General features: G+C 51.2%; 1 protein-coding gene across 1 annotated transcript in view; it reads right to left on the bottom strand.

Moving 5' to 3' along the window:
- LOC124018713 (ryanodine receptor 2-like) overlaps nucleotides 1–22,319 on the bottom strand; it is a gene marked incomplete at its 3' end in the record, with an annotated part of 185,077 nt that overhangs the window by 5,201 nt on the left and 157,557 nt on the right. Inside the window, 4 exon segments of the mRNA XM_046334064.1 lie at nucleotides 1,615–1,736; nucleotides 6,113–6,277; nucleotides 8,526–8,682; nucleotides 19,316–19,390. Coding sequence (XP_046190020.1) covers nucleotides 1,615–1,736; nucleotides 6,113–6,277; nucleotides 8,526–8,682; nucleotides 19,316–19,390 — 519 coding nt within the window.

Here is a 22,319-nt window from a genome sequence, read left to right as displayed (position 1 = left end):
CCACCTAGAGGAGTGTGTATCCCCGAGGAGTGTGTATCTCCATGTATCCCCTAGAGGAGTGTGTATCTCCATGTATCCCCTAGAGGAGTGTGTATCCCCATGTTCCACCTAGAGGAGTGTGTACGGTGTATCCCCATGTTTCACCTAGAGGAGTGTGTGCGGTGTATCACCTAGAGGAGTGTGTGTCCCCATGTTCCACCTAGAGGAGTGTGTATCTCCATGTATCCCCTAGAGGAGTGTGTATCCCCATGTTCCACCTAGAGGAGTGTGTACGGTGTATCCCCATGTTTCACCTAGAGGAGTGTGTGCGGTGTATCACCTAGAGGAGTGTGTGTCCCCATGTTCCACCTAGAGGAGTGTGTACGGTGTATCCCCTAGAGGAGTGTGTGTATCTCCATGTCCCACCTAGAGGAGTGTGTACGGTGTATCCCCTAGAGGAGTGTGTGCGGTGTATCCCCTAGAGGAGTGTGTATCCCCATGTATCCCCTAGAGGAGTGTGTATCTCCATGTATCCCCTAGAGGAGTGTGTATCTCCATGTATCCCCTAGAGGAGTGTGTATCTCCATGTATCCCCTAGAGGAGTGTGTATCCCCATGTATCCCCTAGAGGAGTGTGTATCTCCATGTATCCCCTAGAGGAGTGTGTACGGTGTATTCCCTAGAGGAGTGTGTATCCCCTAGAGGAGTGTGTATCTCCATGTTCCACCTAGAGGAGTGTGTATCCTCTAGAGGAGTGTATCCCCTAGAGGAGTGTGTATCCCCTAGAGGAGTGTGTATCCCCATGTAGAGGAGTGTGTATCCCCATGTATCCCCTAGAGGAGTGTGTATCCCCATGTATCCCCTAGAGGAGTGTGTATCTCCATGTTCCACCTAGAGGAGTGTGTATCCCCATGTTCCACCTAGAGGAGTGTGTATCCCCATGTTCCACCTAGAGGAGTGTGTATCCCCATGTTCCACCTAGAGGAGTGTGTATCCCCATGTTCCACCTAGAGGAGTGTGTATCCCCATGTATCACCTAGAGGAGTGTGTACGGTGTATCCCCTAGAGGAGTGTGTATCTCCTAGAGGAGTGTGTATCCCCATGTATCCCCTAGAGGAGTGTGTATCCCCTAGAGGAGTGTGTATCCCCATGTATCCCCTAGAGGAGTGTGTATCCCCTAGAGGAGTGTGTATCCCCATGTATCCCCTAGAGGAGTGTGTATCCCCTAGAGGAGTGTGTACGGTGTATCCCCTAGAGGAGTGTGTATCCCCTAGAGGAGTGTGTGTCCCCATGTTCCACCTAGAGGAGTGTGTATCCCCTAGAGGAGTGTGTATCCCCTAGAGGAGTGTGAGTGTGTATCACCTAGAGGAGTGTACGGTGTATCCCCATGTATCACCTAGAGGAGTGTGTACGGTGTATCCCCATGTATCACCTAGAGGAGTGTGTACGGTGTATCCCCTAGAGGAGTGTGTATCCCCATGTATCACCTAGGTGTATCCCCATGTATCACCTAGAGGAGTGTGTACGGTGTATCCCCTAGAGGAGTGTGTATCCCCATGTTTCACCTAGAGGAGTGTGTACGGTGTATCCCCTAGAGAGGTGTGTGCGGTGAGGAGTGTGTGCGGTGTATCCCCACCTGATGAATCGGTTGAACAGGAAGACGGTACTGCGTATGACCCGTGCGGTACGGGACTCCTCGTGTTGTGAGCGGGACAGGGTCAACCCATCGTCCATGTGACCCTCGTGGTGCATGATGGCCTGAAACAGACACATTGTCACGTTCTGCAGACGCCGAGACAGAACGGGAGAGGTTTTCTGACACGGTTAGCTTTCACACTGTTAGCTTAGCATTGAGACAGAACGGGAGGTTTCTGACACTGTTAGCTTAGCATTGAGACAGAACGGGAGGTTTCTGACTGTTATCTTTGACACTGTTAGCTTAGCATTGGGACAGAACGGGAGGTTTCTGACTGTTATCTTTGACACTGTTAGCTTAGCATTGAGACAGAACGGGAGGTTTCTGACTGTTATCTTTGACACTGTTAGCTTAGCATTGAGACAGAACGGGAGAGGTTTTCTGACACAGTTAGCTTAGCATTGAGACAGAACGGGAGGTTTTCTGACACAGTTAGCTTAGCATTGAGACAGAACGGGAGGTTTCTGACACGGTTAGCTTTCACACTGTTAGCTTAGCATTGAGACAGAACGGGAGGTTTCTTTGACACTGTTAGCTTAGCATTGAGACAGAACGGGAGGTTTCTGACTGTTATCTTTGACACTGTTAGCTTAGCATTGGGACAGAACGGGAGGTTTCTGACTGTTATCTTTGACACTGTTAGCTTAGCATTGAGACAGAACGGGAGGTTTCTGACACTGTTAGCTTAGCATTGAGACAGAACGGGAGAGGTTTTCTGACACAGTTAGCTTAGCATTGAGACAGAACGGGAGGTTTCTGACACTGTTAGCTTAGCATTGAGACAGAACAGGAGGTTTCTGACTGTTGTAACTTTAATGTGTTTGAGTTAATGTTTAAGTTCATTCTTTGAGCTGAGATATTTGAGATAATTCTTTAGATTTATTTGCATATGTAATTGTATTGGGTTGTGTTGAATTGTGCTTTTTGACTGCAAGTCCCAGAATGCCTTGCGAGAGGAATGAGTGATAATGCGCCAATTATGTGCAGGTGTTTAGTGATTGTGGCTGACTTTCCGTCAGCATATTACCTGCATTGCTCTGTACCACAACCATTGTTGTTAAATGTAACGTAAACAAGTATTCTTACTAAAAGAAGCTTTCTTATCAAAACCGACGTCCCGAGTCATTACTAAGAAGTTAGCAAATCTAAGACTGACACTGTTAGCTTAGCATTGAGACAGAACGGGAGAGGTTTTCTGACACAGTTAGCTTAGCATAATGGCTACGCCCAAAACATCATTACACCACACTGCAAATTCACACAACTCAGAGGTTAAACTGAACCTCTCTCATCAGAACATGTCCCTCACTGAAAACCCACCTTGCTGAATAGAGAAATGTCACATCCGCAAACAGGCAGACAGAACGGCTGGCTCTTTGACACTGTTAGCTTAGCATAATAATGCTAATGGTTTTATTCATCAGAATGAGTGTGTTTCTGACACTGTTAGCTTAGCATAATAATGCTAATGGTTTTATTCATCAGAATGAGTGTGTTTCTGACACTGTTAGCTTAGCATAATAATGCTAATGGTTTTATTCATCAGAATGAGTGTGTTTCTGACACGGTTAGCTTAGCCTAATGGCTTTAATTATATGATATAAGCGTAGCTTAATGGTTTAATTCCAGCGAGACAGCCTGGAGCTGATTGAGAAGAGCTCGTTAGAAAGACATTTATAAAAGTCTGTGAGTCATAACTGCTCCTGCTAGACGCCAGGATTGTTAGTCGACCGGCTGAGGAAACCATGGAGACGAGCTGAGACCAGACACCTTCTCCTGGGGACCAGGCTGGGTCCTACAGCATCCTCTCTATAGACCAGATAACTTCTCCTGGGGACCAGGCTGGGCCCTACAGCATCCTCTCTATAGACCAGATAACTTCTCCTGGGGACCAGGCTGAGCCCTACAGCATCCTCTCTATAGACTAGATAATCTCCACCCAGCACAGCCAGAAGAGGACTGGCCACTCCTCATAGCCTGGTTCCTCTCTAGGTTTCTTCCTAGGTTTTGGCCTTTCTAGGGAGTTTTTCCTAACCACCGAGCTTCTACACCTGCGTTGTTTGCTGTTTGGGGATTTAGGCTGAGTTTCTGTACAGCACTTTGAGATATCAGCTGATGTAAAAAGGGCTTCATAAATACATTTGATTGATTGATTGACTGGGGACTCAGAAGGGTCCTATACCTATTCCCTATGAAGTGCACTACTTTTGAACAGAGCCCTATGAGCCCTGGTCAGAAGTAGTGCCCTATGAAGGGCACTAATGTTAATAGGGTTGAAGCTGGGACGCAGGCTGTGTTTTAGATCTTCTGATGAGGTGAGGTTCACCTCTCATGCTGCAGGCTGATGTCCACTCCTCTTCCCACATGTTGTTACGTTACAGCCTTATTCTAAAATGGATGACATTTTTAAAATGGTTCCTAATTAATCTACACACAATACCACATAATGACAAAGCGAAGAAAAACATTAGAAATGTTTGGAAATGTATTCAAAATAAAACACAACGGAAATATTAAACAGAAATACCTTATTTACATAAGTATTCAGACCCTTTGCTATGAGACTCTAAATTGAGCTCAGGTGCATCCTGTTTCCATTGATCATCCTTGAGATGCTTCTACAACTTGATTGGAGTCCGACTGTGGTAAATTAATTTGAGTGGACATGATTTGGAAAGGTACACATCTGTCTATATAAGGTCCCACAGTGCATTTTCAGAGCAAAAACCAAGCCATGGGGTTGAAGGAGTTGTCCGTAGATCTCAGAGACAGGATTGTGTCGAGGCACAGATCTGGGCAAGAGTACCAATACATTTCTGCAGCATTGAACAATCTCAGAGACAGTGACCTCCATCATTCTTAAATGGAAAAAGTGTGGAACTACCAACACTCTTCCTAGATCTGGCCGTCCGGACAAACTGGGCAATCGGGGGAGAAGGGCCTTGGTCAGGGAGGGGACCAAGAACCCGATGGTCACTCTGACAGAGCTCTAGAGTTCCTCTGTGGAGATGGGAGAAGCTTTATGGTAGAGTGACCAGATGGAAGCCAGTCCTCAGTAAAAAAACACATGACAGCCCTCTTGGAATTTGCCAAAAGGCACCTAAAGACTCTCAGACCGTGAGAAACAAGATTCTCTGCTCTGATGAAACCAAGATTGAACTCTTCGGCCTGAATGCAAAGCATCACGTCTGGAGGAAACCTGGCACCATCCCTTCGGTGAAGCATGGTGGTGCTTCAGGGTTTTCAGGATCTCAGACTGGGGTGAAGGTTCACCTTCCAATAGGACAACGACCCTAAGCACACAGCCAAGACAACGCAGGAGTGGCTTTGGACAAGTCTCTGAATGTCCTTCTGTGGCCGAGCCGGAGCCCGGACTTGAACCTGAAAATATCTGTGCAGCGACGCTCCCCATCCAACCTGACAGAGCTGGAGAGGATCTGACAGAGCTGGAGAGGAGAAGGAGAATGGGAGAAACTCCCCATCCAACCTGACAGAGCTGGAGAGGATCTGTAGAGGAGAATGAAACTCCCCATCCAACCTGACAGAGCTGGAGAGGATCTGTAGAGGAGAATGGGAGAAACTCCCATCCAGCCTGACAGAGAGGAGAGAAGGAAACTCCCCATCCAGCCTGACAGAGCTTGAGAGGATCTGAGAGGAGAATGAAACTCCCCATCCAGCCTGACAGAGCTGGAGAGGATCTGTAGAGGAGAATGAAACTCCCCATCCAGCCTGACAGAGCTGGAGAGGATCTGTAGAGGAGAATGGGAGAAACTCCCCATCCAGCCTGACAGAGAGGATCTGTAGAGGAGAATGGGAGAAACTCCCCATCCAGCCTGACAGAGCTGGAGAGGATCTGTAGAGGAGAATGGGAGAAACTCCCCATCCAGCCTGACAGAGAGGATCAGCCTCCAGCCTGACAGAGCTTGAGAGGATCTGCCTGACAGAGAAGAATAGAGAAGAATGAAACTCCCCAAATACAGGTGAGCCAAGTTTGTAGCGTCCTACCCAAGAAGATTCTAGGATGTGATCGCTGCCAAAGGTGAATTTCTAAAAACCTTTTTTTTGCTTTGTCATTATGGTGTATTGTGATGTCATTATGTAGTATTGTGATGTCATTATGGGGTATTGTGATGTCATTATGTAGTATTGTGATGTCATTATGGTGTATTGTGATGTCATTATGGGGTATTGTGATGTCATTATGGGGTATTGTGATGTCCTTATGGGGTATTGTGATGTCATTATGGGGTATTGTGATGTCATTATGGGGTATTGTGATGTCATTATGGGGCATTATGGGGTATTGTGATGTCATTATGGGGTATTGTGGGTCAGAGGAGCAGAGAAGAGAGGAGACAGTGATGTGCTGTACCGTATGGTAATGGTCAGGCTGTACTGTATTGTGGGTCAGAGGAGCAGAGAGGAGAGGAGACTGTACCTTCCTCTGCACGCCGCCCATTCGTGCACACTTAGCGTCCATGGCCTGGTAGGTGAGCCACAGACAGGTGTCCACATGTTGGATATAACACACGGAGTCCCCATACTTGATATCAGGAACACCCATACCATCCACCTCCTTCTTTGGCCCCAAGTCCAGCTTTTCCTGGACAAGGAATGGAGATGAGACATGATGATTAATGAACATCATTTATAATAACAGGGACAGGGGGTTGTAGTTCGGTATGAAGCACAGCTGAGTGCCAGCAATGTATTAGATGTGATATATTCATTATTAACAGACTGTAGTGCAGAATGACCCCTGACCTCTCTCTCTCTCTCTCTCTCTCTCTCTCTCTCTCTCTCTCTCTCTCTCTCTCTCTCTCTCCTCTCTCTCCCCCTCTCTCCCTCTCTCTCTCTCTCTCCCCCTCTCTCTCCCCCTCTCTCTCTCTCTCTCTCTCTAGATGCAGAGAGCTGTAGGAACCATTAGAGGACAGCTAGATGCAGAGAGCTGTAGGAACCATTAGAGGACAGCTAGATGCAGAGAGCTGTAGGAACCAGTAGAGGACAGAGAGCTGTAGGAACCAGTAGAGGACAGCTAGATGCAGAGAGCTGTAGGAACCAGTAGAGGACAGCTTGATGCAGAGAGCTGTAGGAACCATGAGAGGACAGCTAGATGCAGAGAGCTGTAGGAACCAGTAGAGGACAGAGAGCTGTAGGAACCAGTAGAGGACAGCTAGATGCAGAGAGCTGTAGGAACCATTAGAGGACAGAGAGCTGTAGGAACCAGTAGAGGACAGCTAGATGCAGAGAGCCGTAGGAACCATTAGAGGACAGCTAGATGTAGAGAGCTGTAGGAACCAGTAGAGGACAGACAGATGCACAGAGCTGTAGGAACCATTAGAGGACAGCTAGATGCAGAGAGCCGTAGGAACCATTAGAGGACAGCTGGATGCAGAGAGCTGTAGGAACCAGTAGAGGACAGCTAGATGCAGAGAGCTGTAGGAACCATTAGATGACAGCTGGATGCAGAGAGCTGTAGGAACCAGTAGAGGACAGCTAGATGTAGAGAGCTGTAGGAACCTGTAGAGGACAGCTAGATGCAGAGAGCTGTAGGAACCATTAGAGGACAGCTGGATGCAGAGAGCTGTAGGAACCAGTAGAGGACAGCTAGATGCAGAGAGCTGTAGGAACCATTAGAGGACAGCTAGATGCAGAGAGCTGTAGGAACCAGTAGAGGACAGAGAGCTGTAGGAACCAGTAGAGGAACTATTAGACGACAGCTAGATGCAGAGAGCCATAGGAACCATTAGAGGACAGCTGGATGCAGAGAGCTGTAGGAACCAGTAGAGGACAGCTAGATGCAGAGAGCTGTAGGAACCATGAGAGGACAGCTAGATGCAGAGAGCTGTAGGAACCATGAGAGGACAGCTAGATGCAGAGAGCTGTAGGAACCATGAGAGGACAGCTAGATGCAGAGAGCTGTAGGAACCATGAGAGGACAGCTAGATGCAGAGAGCTGTAGGAACCATGAGAGGACAGCTAGATGCAGAGAGCTGTAGGAACCATGAGAGGACAGCTAGATGCAGAGAGCTGTAGGAACCATGAGAGGACAGCTAGATGCAGAGAGCTGTAGGAACCATGAGAGGACAGCTAGATGCAGAGAGCTGTAGGAACCCATCACTACACATCCATCTGTTTCTATATAACCGCAGCACCCAGCTTCCATCACCCAACATCTCACTACCAGAGACTCCAGCCCCCGTGTGTGTGTGTGTTCATTAGTTTTCATGGCTGAGCCACTGTGTGTGTGTGTGTGTGTGTGTGTGTGTGTGTGTGTGTGTGTGTGTGTGTGTGTGTGTGTGTGTGTGTGTGTGTGTGTGTGTGTGTGTGTGTGTGTGTGTGTGTGTGTGTGTGTGTGTGTTCATTAGTTTGCATGGCTGAGCCACTGTCTGGCTGAGCCACTGTGTGTGTGTGTGTGTGTGTGTGTGTGTGTGTGTGTGTGTGTGTGTGTGTGTGTGTGTGTGTGTGTGTGTGTGTGTGTGTGTGTGTGTGTTCATTAGTTTGCATGGCTGAGCCACTGTCTGTGTGTGTGTGTGTGTGTGTGTGTGTGTGTGTGTGTGTGTGTGTGTGTGTGTGTGTGTGTGTGTGTGTGTGTGTGTGTGTGTGTGTGTGTGTGTGTGTGTGTGTGTGTGTGTGTGTGTGTGTGTGTGTGTGTGTGTGTGTGTGTGTGTTCATTAGTTTGCATGGCTGAGCCACTGTCTGTGTGTGTGTGTGTGTGTGTGTGTGTGTGTGTGTGTGTGTGTGTGTGTGTGTTCATTAGTTTGCATGGCTGAGCCACTGTCTGTGTGTCTGTGCGTGCGTGCGTGCGTGCGTGCGTGCGTGCGTGTGTATATAGCCGGGCTGAAGTGTACCTTGGAGGGCCGGAAACAGAAGGCAGTAGACTTGACATCAGCCTTCTCCTTGTCCATCAGCAGCAGGCCCTTATCCTCCATGATACTGAGGTACTTCCCCGTGGTCACATGACGGAGACGGAAGGGTTGACCCCAGCGGGTGTGGCTGCCGCTCCACCTAGAGAGAGAGAGGGAGAGAGAGAGAGAGAGAGAGAGAGAGAGAGAGAGAGAGAGAGAGAGAGAGAGAGAGAGAGAGAGAGAGAGAGAGAGAGGGAGAGAGGGAGAGAGGGAGAGAGGGAGAGAGAGAGAGAGGGAGAGAGGAGAGAGGGAGAGAGGGAGAGGAGGGATCAGAACACAACAGAACACAACACAACACAACACAACACAACAGAACACAACACAACAGAACAGAACAGAACACAACAGAACACAACAGAACAGAACAGAACAGAACACAACACAACACAACACAACAGAACACAACACAACACAACAGAACACAACACAACACAACACAACACAACAGAACACAACACAACACAACAGAACACAACACAACAGAACAGAACACAGAACAGAACACAACACAACACAACCCAGCAGAACCCAACAGAACACAGCAGAACCCAACAGAACACAACAGAACACAGCAGAACCCAACAGAACACAACAGAACACAACAGGCTACAGAGGGCAGAGTATTTATATTCTGTCCTCATCAGAACCCATGAACACTACAGTATGTCCAATCAGCCCTGATACAAAACAAGGAGAGAAATCTCTGTGTTATCAGGGGACTACTGTCATGCTGTTAGTAATTAGACACTTCACTGCAAACAGTCTGTGTGTCTATGACTCTGGATGGGAGGAGGGCTCGTCTTCCCTCCACAGACTGGGGCTGACAGAGACACTGTACACCACGTTGGCAGTGGGCCCCGCTGACAGAGACACTGTACACCACGTTGGCAGTGGGCCCCGCTGACAGAGACACTGTACACCACGTTGGCAGTGGGCCCCTGCCCTCTCACGGAGACATCTCCCTGCCCTCTCACGGAGACATCTCCCTGTCCTCTCACGGAGACATCTCCCTGCCCTCTCACGGAGACATCTCCCTGCCCTCTCACGGAGACATCTCCCTGCCCTCTCACGGAGACATCTCCATGCCCTCTCACAGAGACATCTCCATGCCCTCTCACGGAGACATCTCCATGCCCTCTCACGGAGACATCTCCCTGCCCTCTCACGGAGACATCTCCATGCCCTCTCACGGAGACATCTCCCTGCCCTCTCACAGAGACATCTCCCTGCCCTCTCACAGAGACATCTCCCTGATCTACACTGCTGGGGTCAGAGTGTTAATGGTCTCTGTAGAGTGATAACATTACAGTGTCTATAGAGTGTTAATATTACATTTATATTTATCCCTGTGGTTCCTGTCTCTCTGTACCAGTGTATTTATCCCTGTGTTTCCTGTCTCTCTGTACCAGTGTATTTATCCCTGTGTTTCCTGTCTCTCTGTACCAGTGTATTTATCCCTGTGTTTCCTGTCTCTCTGTACCAGTGTATTTATCCCTGTGTTTCCTGTCTCTCTGTACCAGTGTATTTATCCCTGTGTTTCCTGTCTCTCTGTACCAGTGTATTTATCCCTGTGTTTCCTGTCTCTCTGTACCAGTGTATTTATCCCTGTGTTTCCTGTCTCTCTGTACCAGTGTATTTATCCCTGTGTTTCCTGTCTCTCTGTACCAGTGTATTTATCCCTGTGTTTCATGTCTCTCTGTACCAGTGTATTTATCCCTGTGTTTCCTGTCTCTCTGTATCAGTGTATTTATCCCTGTGTTTCCTGTCTCTCTGTGCCAGTGTATTTATCCCTGTGTTTCCTGTCTCTCTGTACCAGTGTATTTATCCCTGTGTTTCCTGTCTCTCTGTACCAGTGTATTTATCCCTGTGTTTCCTGTCTCACTGTACCAGTGTATTTATCCCTGTGTTTCCTGTCTCTCTGTACCAGTGTATTTATCCCTGTGTTTCCTGTCTCTCTGGGTCAGTGTATTTATCCCTGTGTTTCCTGTCTCTCTGTACCAGTGTATTTATCCCTGTGTTTCCTGTCTCTCTGGGTCAGTGTATTTATCCCTGTGTTTCCTGTCTCTCTGTACCAGTGTATTTATCCCTGTGTTTCCTGTCTCTCTGGGTCAGTGTATTTATCCCTGTGTTTCCTGTCTCTCTGGGTCAGTGTATTTATCCCTGTGTTTCCTGTCTCTCTGTACCAGTGTATTTATCCCTGTGTTTCCTGTCTCACTGTACCAGTGTATTTATCCCTGTGTTTCCTGTCTCTCTGTACCAGTGTATTTATCCCTGTGTTTCCTGTCTCTCTGTACCAGTGTATTTATCCCTGTGTTTCCTGTCTCTCTGTACCAGTGTCTGCTGACCAGTCTGCCTGTTCTGACCTCGAGCCTGCTGAACAGTCTGCCTGTCCTGACCTCGAGCCTGCTGACCAGTCTGCCTGTCCTGACCTCGAGCCTGCTGACCAGTCTGCCTGTCCTGACCTCGAGCCTGCTGACCAGTCTGCCTGTCCTGACCTCGAGCCTGCTGACCAGTCTGCCTGTCCTGACCTCGAGTCTGCTGACCAGTCTGCCTGTCCTGACCTCGAGCCTGCTGACCAGTCTGCCTGTCCTGACCTCGAGCCTGCTGACCAGTCTGCCTGTCCTGACCTCGAGCCTGCTGACCAGTCTGCCTGTCCTGACCTGGAGCCTGCTGACCAGTCTGCCTGTCCTGACCTCAAGCCTGCTGACCAGTCTGCCTGTCCTGACCTCGAGCCTGCTGACCAGTCTGCCTGTCCTGACCTCGAGCCTGCTGACCAGTCTGCCTGTCCTGACCTCGAGCCTGCTGACCAGTCTGCCTGTCCTGACCTCGAGCCTGCTGACCAGTCTGCCTGTCCTGACCTCGAGTCTACCTGACCAGTCTGCCTGTCCTGACCTTGAGCCTGCTGACCAGTCTGCCTGTCCTGACCTCGAGCCTGCTGACCAGTCTGCCTGTCCTGACCTCGAGCCTGCTGACCAGTCTGCCTGTCCTGACCTCGAGCCTGCTGACCAGTCTGCCTGTATTTATCCCTGTGTTTCCTGTCTCTCTGGGTCAGTGTATTTATCCCTGTGTTTCCTGTCTCTCTGGGTCAGTGTATTTATCCCTGTGTTTCCTGTCTCTCTGTACCAGTGTATTTATCCCTGTGTTTCCTGTCTCTCTGTACCAGTGTATTTATCCCTGTGTTTCCTGTCTCTCTGTACCAGTGTATTTATCCCTGTGTTTCCTGTCTCTCTGTACCAGTGTATTTATCCCTGTGGTTCCTGTCTCTCTGTACCAGTATATTTATCCATGTGTTTCCTGTCTCTCTGTGCCAGTGTATTTATCCCTGTGTTTCCTGTCTCTCTGTGCCAGTGTATTTATCCCTGTGTTTCCTGTCTCTCTGTACCAGTGTATTTATCCCTGTGTTTCCTGTCTCTCTGTACCAGTGTATTTATCCCTGTGTTTCCTGTCTCTCTGTACCAGTGTATTTATCCCTGTATTTCCTGTCTCTCTGTATCAGTGTATTTATCCCTGTGTTTCCTGTCTCTCTGTGCCAGTGTATTTATCCCTGTGTTTCCTGTCTCTCTGTACCAGTGTATTTATCCCTGTGTTTCCTGTCTCTCTGGGTCAGTGTATTTATCCCTGTGTTTCCTGTCTCTCTGTACCAGTGTATTTATCCCTGTGTTTCCTGTCTCTCTGGGTCAGTGTATTTATCCCTGTGTTTCCTGTCTCTCTGGGTCAGTGTATTTATCCCTGTGTTTCCTGTCTCTCTGTACCAGTGTATTTATCCCTGTGTTTCCTGTCTCACTGTACCAGTGTATTTATCCCTGTGTTTCCTGTCTCTCTGTACCAGTGTATTTATCCCTGTGTTTCCTGTCTCTCTGTACCAGTGTATTTATCCCTGTGTTTCCTGTCTCTCTGTACCAGTGTATTTATCCCTGTGTTTCCTGTCTCTCTGTACCAGTGTCTGCTGACCAGTCTGCCTGTTCTGACCTCGAGCCTGCTGAACAGTCTGCCTGTCCTGACCTCGAGCCTGCTGACCAGTCTGCCTGTCCTGACCTCGAGCCTGCTGACCAGTCTGCCTGTCCTGACCTCGAGCCTGCTGACCAGTCTGCCTGTCCTGACCTCGAGCCTGCTGACCAGTCTGCCTGTCCTGACCTCGAGTCTGCTGACCAGTCTGCCTGTCCTGACCTCGAGCCTGCTGACCAGTCTGCCTGTCCTGACCTCGAGCCTGCTGACCAGTCTGCCTGTCCTGACCTCGAGCCTGCTGACCAGTCTGCCTGTCCTGACCTGGAGCCTGCTGACCAGTCTGCCTGTCCTGACCTCAAGCCTGCTGACCAGTCTGCCTGTCCTGACCTCGAGCCTGCTGACCAGTCTGCCTGTCCTGACCTCGAGCCTGCTGACCAGTCTGCCTGTCCTGACCTCGAGCCTGCTGACCAGTCTGCCTGTCCTGACCTCGAGTCTACCTGACCAGTCTGCCTGTCCTGACCTTGAGCCTGCTGACCAGTCTGCCTGTCCTGACCTCGAGCCTGCTGACCAGTCTGCCTGTCCTGACCTCGAGCCTGCTGACCAGTCTGCCTGTCCTGACCTCGAGCCTGCTGACCAGTCTGCCTGTATTTATCCCTGTGTTTCCTGTCTCTCTGGGTCAGTGTATTTATCCCTGTGTTTCCTGTCTCTCTGGGTCAGTGTATTTATCCCTGTGTTTCCTGTCTCTCTGTACCAGTGTATTTATCCCTGTGTTTCCTGTCTCTCTGTACCAGTGTATTTATCCCTGTGTTTCCTGTCTCTCTGTACCAGTGTATTTATCCCTGTGTTTCCTGTCTCTCTGTACCAGTGTATTTATCCCTGTTTTTCCTGTCTCTCTGTACCAGTGTATTTATCCCTGTGTTTCCTGTCTCTCTGTACCAGTGTCTGCTGACCAGTCTGCCTGTTCTGACCTCGAGCTTGCTGAACAGTCTGCCTGTCCTGACCTCGAGCCTGCTGACCAGTCTGCCTGTCCTGACCTCGAGCCTGCTGACCAGTCTGCCTGTCCTGACCTCGAGCCTGCTGACCAGTCTGCCTGTCCTGACCTCGAGCCTGCTGACCAGTCTGCCTGTCCTGACCTCGAGCCTGCTGACCAGTCTGCCTGTCCTGACCTCGAGCCTGCTGACCAGTCTGCCTGTCCTGACCTGGAGCCTGCTGACCAGTCTGCCTGTCCTGACCTGGAGCCTGCTGACCAGTCTGCCTGTCCTGACCTCAAGCCTGCTGACCAGTCTGCCTGTCCTGACCTCGAGCCTGCTGACCAGTCTGCCTGTCCTGACCTCGAGTCTACCTGACCAGTCTGCCTGTCCTGACCTCGAGCCTGCTGACCAGTCTGCCTGTCCTGACCTCGAGCCTGCTGACCAGTCTGCCTGTCCTGACCTCGAGCCTGCTGACCAGTCTGCCTGTCCTGACCTCGAGCCTGCTGACCAGTCTGCCTGTCCTGACCTCGAGCCTGCTGACCAGTCTGCCTGTCCTGACCTCGAGCCTGCTGACCAGTCTGCCTGTCCTGACCTCGAGTCTACCTGACCAGTCTGCCTGTCCTGACCTCGAGTCTACCTGACCAGTCTGCCTGTCCTGACCTCGAGTCTGCCTGTCCTGACCTCGAGTCTGCCTGACCAGTCTGCCTGCCCTGACCTCGAGTCTGCCTGACCAGTCTGCCTGCCCTGACCTCGAGTCTACCTGACCAGTCTGCCTGTCCTGACCTCGAGTCTACCTGACCAGTCTGCCTGTCCTGACCTCGAGTCTACCTGACCAGTCTGCCTGTCCTGACCTCGAGTCTGCCTGACCAGTCTGCCTGTCCTGACCTCGAGTCTACCTGACCAGTCTGCCTGTCCTGACCTCGAGTCTGCCTGACCAGTCTGCCTGCCCTGACCTCGAGCCTGTCTGACCAGTCTGCCTGCCCTGACCTCGAGCCTGTCTGACCAGTCTGCCTGCCCTGACCTCGAGCCTGTCTGACCAGTCTGCCTGTCCTGACCTCGAGTCTACCTGACCAGTCTGCCTGTCCTGACCTCGAGTCTACCTGACCAGTCTGCCTGTCCTGACCTCGAGTCTGCCTGACCAGTCTGCCTGCCCTGACCTCGAGCCTGTCTGACCAGTCTGCCTGCCCTGACCTCGAGCCTGTCTGACCAGTCTGCCTGCCCTGACCTCGAGCCTGTCTGACCAGTCTGCCTGTCCTGACCTCGAGTCTAGCTGACCAGTCTGCCTGTCCTGACCTCGAGTCTACCTGACCAGTCTGCCTGTCCTGACCTCGAGTCTACCTGACCAGTCTGCCTGTCCTGACCTCGAGTCTGCCTGACCAGTCTGCCTGTCCTGACCTCGAGTCTACCTGACCAGTCTGCCTGTCCTGACCTCGAGTCTGCCTGACCAGTCTGCCTGTCCTGACCTCGAGTCTGCCTGACCAGTCTGCCTGCCCTGACCTCGAGCCTGTCTGACCAGTCTGCCTGCCCTGACCTCGAGCCTGTCTGATCAGTCTGCCTGCCCTGACCTCGAGCCTGTCTGACCAGTCTGCCTGTCCTGACCTCGAGTCTACCTGACCAGTCTGCCTGTCCTGACCTCGAGTCTACCTGACCAGTCTGCCTGTCCTGACCTCGAGTCTGCCTGACCAGTCTGCCTGCCCTGACCTCGAGCCTGTCTGACCAGTCTGCCTGCCCTGACCTCGAGCCTGTCTGACCAGTCTGCCTGCCCTGACCTCGAGCCTGTCTGACCAGTCTGCCTGCCCTGACCTCGAGCCTGTCTGACCAGTCTGCCTGTCCTGACCTCGAGTCTAGCTGACCAGTCTGCCTGTCCTGACCTCGAGTCTACCTGACCAGTCTGCCTGTCCTGACCTCGAGTCTGCCTGACCAGTCTGCCTGCCCTGACCTCGAGCCTGTCTGACCAGTCTGCCTGCCCTGACCTCGAGCCTGTCTGACCAGTCTGCCTGTCCTGACCTCGAGTCTACCTGACCAGTCTGCCTGTCCTGACCTCGAGTCTGCCTGACCAGTCTGCCTGCCCTGACCTCGAGCCTGTCTGACCAGTCTGCCTGCCCTGACCTCGAGCCTGTCTGACCAGTCTGCCTGCCCTGACCTCGAGCCTGTCTGACCAGTCTGCCTGTCCTGACCTCGAGTCTACCTGACCAGTCTGCCTGTCCTGACCTCGAGTCTACCTGACCAGTCTGCCTGTCCTGACCTCGAGTCTGCCTGACCAGTCTGCCTGCCCTGACCTCGAGCCTGTCTGACCAGTCTGCCTGCCCTGACCTCGAGCCTGTCTGACCAGTCTGCCTGCCCTGACCTCGAGCCTGTCTGACCAGTCTGCCTGCCCTGACCTCGAGCCTGTCTGAACAGTCTGCCTGTCCTGACCTCGAGTCTACCTGACCAGTCTGCCTGTCCTGACCTCGAGTCTGCCTGACCAGTCTGCCTGCCCTGACCTCGAGCCTGTCTGACCAGTCTGCCTGCCCTGACCTCGAGTCTGCCTGCCCTGACCTCGAGCCTGTCTGACCAGTCTGCCTGCCCTGACCTCGAGCCTGTCTGACCAGTCTGCCTGCCTTGACCTCGAGCCTGTCTGACCAGTCTGCCTGCACTGACCTCGAGCCTGCTGACCAGTCTGCCTGCACTGACCTCGAGCCTGCTGACCAGTCTGCCTGCACTGACCTCGAGCCTGCTGACCAGTCTGCCTGCACTGACCTCGAGCCTGCTGACCAGTCTGCCTGCACTGACCTCGAGCCTGCTGACCAGTCTGCCTGCACTGACCTCGAGCCTGCTGACCAGTCTGCCTGCACTGACCTCGAGCCTGCTGACCAGTCGGCCTGCACTGACCTCGAGTCTGCTGACCAGTCTGCCTGCACTGACCTCGAGCCTGCCTGACCAGTCTGCCTGCACTGACCTTCGAGCCTGCTGACCAGTCTGCCTGCCCTGACCTCGAGCCTGCCTAGTCTGCCTGCACTGACCTCGAGCCTAATAAATATCAGAGTCGAACCCCCCCCCCTCCCCTCGTCTGCAACAGGGTCTGGCCCTGAACCCTTATAGTCTAACCCCCCCCCCCCCAGATAGATGTGTCATATCGTTCTCCGTACCCCCCCAGATAGATGTGTCATCGTCCTCCGTACCCCCAGGTAGATGTGTCATCGTTCTCCGTCCCCCCCAGATAGATGTGTCATATCGTTCTCCGTAACCCCCAGATAGATGTGTCATATCGTTCTCCGTACCCCCAGATAGATGTGTCATATCGTTCTCTGTACCCCCCCCCAGATAGATGTGTCATTTCGTTCTCCGTAACCCCCAGATAGATGTGTCATATCGTTCTCTGTACCCCCAGATAGATGTGTCATATCGTTCTCCGTACCCCCACCCAGATAGATGTGTCATATCGTTTCCGTACTCCCCCAGATAGATGTGTCATTTTGTTCTCCGTAACCCCCCAGATAGATGTGTCATATCGTTCTCCGTACCCCCAGATAGATGTGTCATATCGTTCTCCGTACACCCCCAGATAGATGTGTCATATCGTTCTCCGTACCCCCCCAGATAGATGTCATATCGTTCTCCTCCCCCCAGATAGATGTGTCATATTGTTCTCCTCCCCCCAGATAGATGTGTCATATCGTTCTCCTCCCCACCCAGATAGATGTGTCATATCGTTCTCCGTACCCCCCAGATAGATGTGTCATATCGTTCTCCGTACCCCCCAGATAGATGTGTCATTTCGTTCTCCGTGTCCCCCCCCCAGATAGATGTGTCATATCGTTCTCCGTATGTGTCATATCCCCCCCCCCAGATAGATGTGTCATATCGTTCTCCATACCCCCAGATAGATGTGTCATATCGTTCTCCGTATCCCCCCAGATAGATGTGTCATATCGTTCTCCGTACCCCCAGATAGATGTGTCATATCGTTCTCCGTACCCCCAGGTAGATGTGTCATATCGTTCTCTGTACCTCCCCCAGATAGATGTGTCATATCGTTCTCCGTACCCCCCAGATAGATGTGTCATATCGTTCTCCGTACCCCCAGATAGATGTGTCATATCGTTCTCCTCCCCCAGATAGATGTGTCATATCGTTCTCCTCCCCCCAGATAGATGTGTCATATCGTTCTCCTCCCCCCAGATAGATGTGTCATTTCGTTCTCCGTACCCCCAGATAGATGTGTCATATCGTTCTCCGTACCCCCCCCAGATAGATGTGTCATATCGTTCTCCATACCCCCAGATAGATGTGTCATATCGTTCTCCGTACCCCCCCCCAGATAGATGTGTCATATCGTTCTCCGTACCCCCAGATAGTTGTGTCATATCGTTCTCCCCCCAGATAGATGTGTCATATCGTTTCCCCCCCCAGATAGATGTGTCATATCGTTCTCCTCCCCCCAGATAGATGTGTCATATCGTTCTCCCCCCCCAGATAGATGTGTCATATCGTTCTCCTCCCCCCAGATAGATGTGTCATATCGTTCTCCTCCCCCCAGATAGATGTGTCATATCGTTCTCCCCCCCCAGATAGATGTGTCATATCGTTCTCCTCCCCCCCAGATAGATGTGTCATATCGTTCTCCGTACCCCCCCAGATAGATGTGTCATATCGTTCTCCGTACTACCCCCCAGATAGATGTGTCATATCGTTCTCCGTACCCCCAGATAGATGTGTCATATCGTTCTCCGTACCCCCAGATAGATGTGTCATATCGTTCTCCTCCCCCAGATAGATGTGTCATATCGTTCTCCCCCAGATAGATGTGTCATATCGTTCTCCGTACCCCCCAGATAGATGTGTCATATCGTTCTCTGTACCCCCCAGATAGATGTCATATCGTTCTCCGTACCACCCCCAGATAGATGTGTCATATTGTTCTCCGTACCCCCAGATAGATGTCATATCGTTCTCCGTACCCCCAGATAGATGTGTCATATCGTTCTCCGTACCCCCCAGATAGATGTGTCATATCGTTCTCCGTATCCCCCAGATAGATGTGTCATATCGTTCTCCGTACCCCTCCCCCAGATAGATGTGTCATATCGTTCTCCGTACCCCCCCAGATAGATGTGTCATATCGTTCTCCGTAGCCCCCCCATATAGATGTGTCATATCGTTCTCCGTACTCCCCCCCCAGATAGATGTGTCATATCGTTCTCCGTATGTGTCATATCCTCCCCCCCAGATAGATGTGTCATATCGTTCTCCGTACTCCCCCCAGATAGATGTGTCATATCGTTCTCCGTACCCCCCCCAGATAGATGTGTCATATCGTTCTCCGTACCCCCAGATAGATGTGTCATATCGTTCTCCGTCCCCCCCAGATAGATGTGTCATATCGTTCTCCGTACCCCCCAGATAGATGTGTCATATCGTTCTCCGTACCCCCCAGATAGATGTGTCATATCGTTCTCCGTACCCCCCCAGATAGATGTGTCATATCATTCTCCGTACCCCCCAGATAGATGTGTCATATCGTTCTCCGTACCCCCCCAGATAGATGTGTCATATCGTTCTCCGTACCCCCAGATAGATGTGTCATATCGTTCTCCTCCCCCCCCCCAGATAGATGTGTCATATCGTTCTCCGTACCCCCCCCAGATAGATGTGTCATCGTTCTCCGTACTCCCCCAGATAGATGTGTCATCGTTCCTCCCCCCCCAGATAGATGTGTCATATCGTTCTCCTCCCCCCCAGATAGATGTGTCATATCGTTCTCCGTACCCCCCAGATAGATGTGTCATCGTTCTCCGTACCCCCCCCCAGATAGATGTGTCATATCGTTCAACTCACGCCACTCGTAGGGTCTCCAGCCTCCAGAGGGAACGGGCGTGGATGGACACAGCTCCCCCCTCGTAGTGCACCGTCCTGGGGAAGAGGAGAGAAGTGAGTGGGGGGGGGTGGGTTATCAGCCATGCTTCCACCACAGACCAGACCATTACACTGGTCTGTATCCCTGAGAGATAAGAGCCTGCTGCTGATGTCCTCATCAAGCACATATTCACACATTACACACTTCACCTTGGTACGGATGAATACGACAGGAACATCTATGGGGAACTTATTTCATATCCTTCCAGGTTCTTCTGCTGTGTTTCTCTGTGGATAGTGAGGGCAGTATCTAGGCCTGCAGTAGTGTATAGTGAGGGCAGTATCTAGGCCTACAGTAATGGATAGTGAGGGCAGTATCTAGGCCTACAGTAGTGTATAGTGAGGGCAGTATCTAGGCCTGCAGTAGTGTATAGTGAGGGCAGTATCTAGGCCTGCAGTAGTGTATAGTGAGGGCAGTATCTAGGCCTACAGTAGTGTATAGTGAGGGCAGTATCTAGGCCTGCAGTAGTGTATAGTGAGGGCAGTATCTAGGCCTACAGTAGTGTATAGTGAGGGCAGTATCTAGGCCTACAGTAGTGTATAGTGAGGGCAGTATCTAGGCCTGCAGTAGTGTATAGTGAGGGCAGTATCTAGGCCTACAGTAATGGATAGTGAGGGCAGTATCTAGGCCTACAGTAGTGTATAGTGAGGGCAGTATCTAGGCCTACAGTAATGGATAGTGAGGGCAGTATCTAGGCCTCCAGTAGTGTATAGTGAGGGCAGTATCTAGGCCTACAGTAGTGTATAGTGAGGGCAGTATCTAGGCCTGCAGTAGTGTATAGTGAGGGCAGTATCTAGGCCTACAGTAGTGTATAGTGAGGGCAGTATCTAGGCCTACAGTAGTGTATAGTGAGGGCAGTATCTAGGCCTGCAGTAGTGTATAGTGAGGGCAGTATCTAGGCCTGCAGTAGTGTATAGTGAGGGCAGTATCTAGGCCTACAGTAGTGTATAGTGAGGGCAGTATCTAGGCCTGCAGTAGTGTATAGTGAGGGCAGTATCTAGGCCTGCAGTAGTGTATAGTGAGGGCAGTATCTAGGCCTACAGTAGTGTATAGTGAGGGCAGTATCTAGGCCTACAGTAGTGTATAGTGAGGGCAGTATCTAGGCCTGCAGTAGTGTATAGTGAGGGCAGTATCTAGGCCTGCAGTAGTGTATAGTGAGGGCAGTATCTAGGCCTGCAGTAGTGTATAGTGAGGGCAGTATCTAGGCCTGCAGTAGTGTATAGTGAGGGCAGTATCTAGACCTGCAGTAGTGTATAGTGAGGGCAGTATCTAGGCCTGCAGTAATGGATAGTGAGGGCAGTATCTAGGCCTGCAGTAGTGTATAGTGAGGGCAGTATCTAGGCCTGCAGTAGTGGATAGTGAGGGCAGTATCTAGGCCTGCAGTAATGGATAGTGAGGGCAGTATCTAGGCCTGCAGTAGTGGATAGTGAGGGCAGTATCTAGGCCTGCAGTAATGGATAGTGAGGGCAGTATCTAGGCCTGCAGTAGTGTATAGTGAGGGCAGTATCTAGGCCTGCAGTAGTGGATAGTGAGGGCAGTATCTAGGCCTGCAGTAATGGATAGTGAGGGCAGTATCTAGGCCTGCAGTAGTGTATAGTGAGGGCAGTATCTAGGCCTGCAGTAATGGATAGTGAGGGCAGTATCTAGGCCTGCAGTAGTGGATAGTGAGGGCAGTATCTAGGCCTGCAGTAGTGCATAGTGAGGGCAGTATCTAGGCCTGTAGTAGTGTATAGTGAGGGCAGTATCTAGGCCTGAAGTAGTGTATGGTGAGGGCAGTATCTAGGCCTGAAGTAGTGGATAGTGAGGGCAGTATCTAGGCCTGAAGTAGTGGATAGTGAGGGCAGTATCTAGGCCTGAAGTAGTGGATAGTGAGGGCAGTATCTAGGCCTGAAGTAGTGGATAGTGAGGGCAGTATCTAGGCCTGCAGTAGTGGATAGTGAGGGCAGTATCTAGGCCTGCAGTAGTGTATAGTGAGGGCAGTGTCTAGGCCTGCAGTAGTGTATAGTGAGGGCAGCGTCTAGGCCTCCAGTAGTGTATAGTGAGGGCAGTATCTAGGCCTGCAGTAGTGTATAGTGAGGGCAGAATCTAGGCATGCAGTAGTGTATCTTGAGGGCAGTATCTAGGCCTCCAGTAGTGTATGTTGAGGGCAGTATCTAGGCCTGCAGTAGTGCATAGTGAGGGCAGTATCTAGGCCTCCAGTAGTGTCTCTGTGTGTGTAGCTGTGGTTGTATTGCTAAAGGCCATAACTCCCTGCTGGATACTGACTGGGAAGACTTAAGACACCCAGGACTAAACAGGTCCTTACAAACACAAACACACACACACACACACACACACACACACACACACACACACACACACACACACACACACACACACACACACACACACACACACACACACACACACACACACACACACACACACACACACACACACACACACACACACACACACAGTAACAAGTGGACTATTGGCCATAACTTAAGCTTGTACATCATGTCTCTGACATACACATAAAATGACTCCCCTGCTGAACCAGGAACTACCAGGAGGGGTTAACAGGTCCCCTACTGAACCAGGAACTACCAGGAGGGGTTAACAGGTCCCCTACTGAACCAGGGACTACCAGGAGGGGTTAACAGGTCCCCTACTGAACCAGGAACTACCAGGAGGGGTTAACAGGTCCCCTTACTGAACCAGGAACTACCAGGAGGGGTTAACAGGCCCCCTACTGAACCAGGAACTACCAGGAGGGGTTAACAGGTCCCCTACTGAACCAGGAACTACCAGGAGGGGTTAACCGGTCCCCTACTGAACCAGGAACTACCAGGAGGGGTTAACAGGTCCCCTACTGAACCAGGGACTACCAGGAGGGGTTAACAGGTCCCCTACTGAACCAGTGACTACCAGGAGGGGTTAAAA

The sequence above is a fragment of the Oncorhynchus gorbuscha genome, unplaced genomic scaffold, assembly GCF_021184085.1.
Source record: "Oncorhynchus gorbuscha isolate QuinsamMale2020 ecotype Even-year unplaced genomic scaffold, OgorEven_v1.0 Un_scaffold_569, whole genome shotgun sequence".
Lineage (NCBI taxonomy): Eukaryota > Metazoa > Chordata > Actinopteri > Salmoniformes > Salmonidae > Oncorhynchus > Oncorhynchus gorbuscha.
This window is presented reverse-complemented; position numbering and strand designations above follow the sequence as displayed.